Genomic DNA, 6186 nt, shown 5'->3' with positions numbered 1-6186 from the left:
ATTTTTTGTGTTTTGTTGCTCAGAGTTGTTCTTCCTTGCCGTTATTATATTTTAATTGAATTTCTTGATCTATTAGAGGTTGAACGCTATTGAGGCTTGCTTTGTTGTATTTATATTTAGAAATGCTGCCGATTGTCATACAACTTTTTAACTCTTCTCATTACACTTGTACACAAACGAATTGATCCGGGTATCTGAACAAAGACATAGTTATACAAAGAAATGTACACCGACATATGCCAAACGTGTAATTATAAAGAAACGCGCTCTTGTCTAAAACGTTACTGTTGTTGTTGTTTCCTGGTAGTTCTAGTTCTGTTGTTTGTCTTTGGTTGCCTTGATTGATGGAATCTTAATCTGATGTGCTTTTTTTATTCTAAACTGTTTTCTGCCTAGTTTCTGCTTTTTTTTCTTTGTTTTTGTTGTTTTATCTTTGTTTATATTATTTTATTGTTGTTTTGGTTTTCAATGTGTTGTTGTTATTGTTGTTGTTGTTATTGTTGTCAGTGTTGTTTTTTTTTGTTGCTGTATTGCTGCTCGTTTTTCCAGTTGGGTGACAGTGGATCTTAATTGCGATGTCTTCTCCAGTCTCTTCAAACATTTCTCTTTCCTGTTTATTATTATTATTATTATTATTATTATTATTATTAAGCTATTATTATTTGTTTTTGTTTTCAAATTAATAAACACGCACGCCCACACAAACACACACACACATACATGTTATCATGTTCATACATACCTTATAAAAAATTCAAATTAATAATAAAAATTTTGTTTATAAACTGAACAAACGTGGTAATGAACTAATAATCGTCTTATATAAAATTGAAAAATTCAATCGCAAATTGAACAATGCCTGCAATGCTGTTAAATTTTTTAACATCTTGCATATCAAATTGTCTCAACCTTATTTGACACCAACTACTTAACTCACTTTGCCAAAGAACCAACTTTGATTTGTTCAAAGAAACTATATAAACCAAACCTGCACTGAAGATGATTTGTGGGAAATCAAAAAATTAAACAGGAAGCTAACCAACGCGGAACATGATGTGATTTTCATCATTATATATATATATATATATATATATATGTGTGTGTGTGTGTGTATGTGTGTGTGTGTGTGGTGTGTGTGTGTGTGTGTGTGTGTGTGTGTGTGTGTGTGTGTGTGTGTGTGTATACATGATGTACGTCGTGACGATAAAATCTCGGTGGACCATCCAGCATCACATTTAAAGATTGGTTCAAGAAATTTTTCCATTGCGGTTAAGAAGTATAGAACAGCCTACCGTCCTACTTGCGACAACAAGGTCTCTCCGTCAAGAATTTCTAAAAGTTGTTTGAGACTTATCTCTTCGATCGCTGAAGCGTTTATGTGACATAAATTGTTTCAATCATTGTTAAAAGCGCTTTTAAGAAAACATTTTAAAAATTGTGTATTAGTAATACTTATGTAACTAGTCTAAATTGTATAGGTTTATAAATAACGTAAAAATATGATGAGTTATTTTTCACAAGTATTTTTACATGTTTTAAAGTTTAAGCTGAGAGCTCTTGAAATATTTATTACAAATGTGAAAATTTTCCTAGTCCATATTTCCAGTTTGTTTAGCCCAAGGACTTTATCGATCATCTTTCAAAGATTTCGAATCAAAAAACTTCTTTGAATTTTTCTTAATGTTTACACATAGCTTGATATTTATTTGATTGATTTTCTTATTATATTTTCATTTAAAAACTTCTTTATAATTCAATTATTAAAACTTGTTTAAAAATTTTTTATTTATTTCGTACATTCCAAAATAGTAAAAAATTATAAATTTCAAAATCGATCATATAAAAACAATTTTATTAAACTTTTCTAAAATGATCACTTAGCATGTAGTGTAGATGATGACAGCAAGCCGATATGATGTGACATTTGAAGTGGAACCATTAGCAATGACGCCATAGATGACGTCATTCATGTATCAGTGAGTGGATCGCACTTGAGGTTTTATTTTTTGCAATTCCCCCGGCTCCGAGGATAAAACAAATGACGTCATTAAAGAGCTGTAGTGACCTCTCACGACACTGACGAGCATTTGTGAGATTCAATTTGAGATTACGCAATCAAGTTAAACGCTTAACAGTTTCCACGTTGTAAGTGGCTGCCACCATACCGAGAATGTTTGTTTATTTTGTAGGGTTTTAATTGCTCCATTCATAACCAAACAAGAGATTTTAATTTCATATGAGCAATTTCATATGAATAATTTTCATGACAGATAGTTAATGTGCAGTTATAAGATGAGTGGAGTAGTAATTAGATGGACGGTGGAAACATGGAAGGCATGCAGGAGTTAATGCAAATTCGTCGAACAGTTTCGTGGAGATATCTGCATTTTTAATGACCGCATCCAACCAAAGAAATAATGCGAATCGCTTGCTCATCGTTGCCATCTCATGTTCAGTTTTTTTTGGTTGTACTAGTTTTACTTTGTAGTTCTATCGTAAAGTTCTTCTAAGCAATAGTAAAATGTGTGTATTCTCAATGGTTATATTGCCAAATCTAAACTTTCACATTAATAACTAATTATCAGCTAATTAAAAGTGGAAATTCATTATGCTCTATCATAAATTAAAGCATTACCAAAATATCTAAAATATTTTAAAACTAAATTTAATAGTTCAACTAACAATTTTGAAATTTTAAAATACTGGGTCAGCAACATTACTGAACAAATTTTCGCAAAACATTTTAATCAATCAATCAAATAGATCATAAAGCGTTATTTCCGTGATGTTTAACAGCGCTCATCAGTGAATTTTACAAACAGTTGGGTCTCGAGATCCCTCTCTTAACTTCGTAAGTGATGAAGAAGTAGTCAGAGAGGAAATAAAGAGTTCCAGAGAAAATTGCCAGAAAAAGCAAATGCAAATCTAGTAAAAGTGTTTAACACGAGTTAAAAAGAAATGAGAACGAGAAGAAGATTGTAAACCGGGGCGTTTAGGTTCAATTAATATATCTGATAAGTACTTAGGAAATAATTTAGATTGAGACTTATATATATATACAAAAGAAAGGAGCACGAGAATCTAGACGAGCAGCAGAGTTAAAAGCTTTACTTAAAAGATAGAGTGTAGAATCATGAAGACCATAGTAGAACGAGTTACAATAATCAATCATAGATAAAACTAATAAAGTAACAAGAAGTGTAGGATCATCAAGAAAAGGCAAAAGTTTTTTTATTCTAAAAATAAAAAAATTCTAGAATAAAAACCTGAAGTACCTCAAAAGTAAGAGTAGAGGAGTTAGAAGTAGAATTAATAAGAACAACTAAAGAAAAACGATTAGAGAAATATAAAGAATACCAAGATAGACAAGAATCAGTAAGATTAAAAGAATGATCAAGCAGCCTCTAGAGAATAGTATGATCAACAGTATCAAAGCAGAAGAAAAGTTAATGTAATTCATGCCAACAGAAAACAAAAAAAAATAATAACTGATGGATATATGAAGGAAAAAGTCGTTATAGCCTCAAAAAATTGAAATTATGCAGCTCCAGAAATTGCGTGCCAAGGTAATTCCTGGCTGCAAACGTTCGAAGAAATTAAAAACGTCGCCGGCGTCATTTTGTTTACACCCTATACCAAATACGTATATTCAAATTAGGTTGTAATTTTATTTCCATAAATTTATTTGCTATTACAGTATTTATACTTGCTTGTGGGTGTGTATTTTGGTAAGATTTATGAATGGCAACGACTATCGTTAAAAAAGCCACATACTATCTAATCAAAAAAATTTTCTTCTTATTACTTTTAAAATTGTTTAAAACTTATTTTCAACAGTTACAGGCTTCTGATGCATATCATATAATTTCATGTTGGATGCTTATTTTTCTGACTTAATCTTAACACGTTGATATAGTTGGCTGCTTGCTTACCTTGCAAAATTATTTCAAAACAACAAAATCAACATAAGCAAAAAACTCATGTTCCAAAATTTAAACGTAACACCCACCAATTTTCATTAAACACACTTTCAAATATAGCCCGAGCTATTAGATTTTGTATTTGAATCTATTGCATCGTTAAACGTTAAATTTGACGAAATAGTTAGATGCATTTAAATTTGTATAAAAAATATCTTTATTGCTTAATATATTTTACATTATGGTTTATAAATATATTTAGATTGAGCATTTGCACGCAATCACGTTTTAGAAAATTACTAAAATGTGCAAATATGTTTACAATAATAAAAATTATAACTACGCTTGAATAGTTAAGTTTCTTTTCTGTATTTTAACTTTACATTCTAGAACAATTAATAACAATAGAACAAAAAATGGCAGGAGACTTGTTTATTAAAGATTTAAACAGTGTGTTCGGCTGAACCAAACATATGCCATCATCCATTTATTTAGGAACATTCATCAAGTAAATCCACATCGATATTTATTCAATTTATTTAACTCTATCAACTTATGCACAAAATCACAATGAATCAATCACTAACTGTGAGTATTTTTACAAGTGAATAGACTTGTACACCGTTGTGTCATGTCATGGTGTGCAAGTATTAACGAATGGAGATGTAAATAACTTGTGTGGTTTTAGATAAATTTTAATATAAATTCAATTTTCAAATGGCTGTAGATGAATGGTATGCAGTGATTTTTTAAACTTTTTCGTTATTTCTGATTTGTTTTTTTTTTCATGAATTGTAAATAATTTTAGAAATTGTTCTTAAAATTTAAGTATTTTTAAACTTTTTCGCTGGCATAGTTATTAAAGTTGGTGATACCTTCCAGATTTTTTAAATTTTTTAATAATTTCTATTTTCTTTGTTACAATTTCTACGTAAAAATCAAAAAATTTTCAATCTAAAAAGATCAAAATTAAAAAAATCTGTGAGTGCTACGCTGTTTGTTCGGCGCTGTTTTATAACTGTTCGCCTCTTGGGTTCATTCGTTTGTTTGTTCATCCTATCTCATTGTAAATTTGTTGTTCTTATATTCCTGTGTGTGTCTGTTTGTTCGTGTGTGTGTGCGTGTGCGTGTGTGTGTGTGTATGTGTGTACAAGTGCAATTTTCGGTACATTAAATTAATTTGTACATACGATATTAGTGTGCATCGCGTTACAATACATCTATCCAGGTACTTGCGTATTAAAAAAAACTTTCGACCAAATAACTCAAACACAGGCAATATTACCAAAAGCGTGTTCCGATATTATATGTGTGCGTGTGTGTGTGTGTGTGTTTGTGTGCGTGTTTATTTATACTAATGACACGAAGGCCAATTAGCACGGCACACTCAGGTGCTGGAATTCAGGTAAATCGCATCAACTTGTTACCGGATTGTTTGTTGCTGGCTTGATGAATCGATTATTTTCTCAAATAATTTTCTGTATAATAAGTTAATTAAAATTATTTTTTTAATCTAATGTTGTGCCATAATTTAATCTTCATTAAAAATTGAAACTCTTCTCGCAAATGAAACAAGTGTAGAAGAGTAATGGCAAAAAATTATTCATCTGAGAATCTTCTTTAATAGATTTTGTTTTTATTTGATATAAACAAAATGTCCTATTTTAAACATTTAAATATTTATTAAACTTTGTTAATGAATCTCTACTTAATATTGATATCAGTCAAACTTTATCACACTAGTCAGAAAAGTGTAATCTGTCTATTGAGACTTGCTGGCGTTACATGCAACAGCAACAACAACTTTTTTTAAACAATTAACACCAACCACAACAATGACGAAAATGAAACGCAATCCCAACTTAAATCATTAAACATGTAGAAAAAATCTCTTACAAGAGCGCCGCATACTCTAACAATAAATAATAACGATTTGAATTAGTAAATAGACAGAGTAGAAAACAACACACAAAAATAATTACTAACTTGTAAGACTGAAAATACTATTCAGAGTGAATACAACATACAAGGGTAGTAATTAGTTAAGGCAAAAACACATTGAAGATATACAACAACGTGCAACTAGCAGCAGCAGAATCTGCAAGAAAGACAACTTGCACTGGCAGAGATGCAATCGTTCACGCTTCATTGGCCACCACTCGCGCGCAACCACAAATGCACGCACCCGTCGCTTTCCATTTAATTTCAATTTAATGCGCTGCACCGAAAAGTGATGACGACGATGAGGAGGATGATGATGATGAAG

General features: G+C 30.8%; 1 protein-coding gene across 1 annotated transcript; it reads right to left on the bottom strand.

Moving 5' to 3' along the window:
• Positions 1–442: 442 nt before the first annotated feature.
• HELRODRAFT_168387 (hypothetical protein) lies at positions 443–2445 on the bottom strand (the record flags this gene model as incomplete). The annotated part of the gene is made up of 3 exons (XM_009014249.1): positions 443–610; positions 1301–1365; positions 2328–2445. 3 exons carry the CDS (start codon positions 2443–2445, stop codon positions 443–445), a joined length of 351 nt encoding a protein of 116 aa, XP_009012497.1.
• Between the last annotated feature and the right edge of the window lie 3741 nt (positions 2446–6186).

This window comes from Helobdella robusta (assembly GCF_000326865.2).
Source record: "Helobdella robusta unplaced genomic scaffold HELROscaffold_13, whole genome shotgun sequence".
In the NCBI taxonomy this organism is placed as follows: domain Eukaryota; kingdom Metazoa; phylum Annelida; class Clitellata; order Rhynchobdellida; family Glossiphoniidae; genus Helobdella; species Helobdella robusta.
The sequence above is the reverse complement of the archived record's forward strand: the minus strand, read 5'-3'. Positions and strand labels throughout refer to the sequence as shown.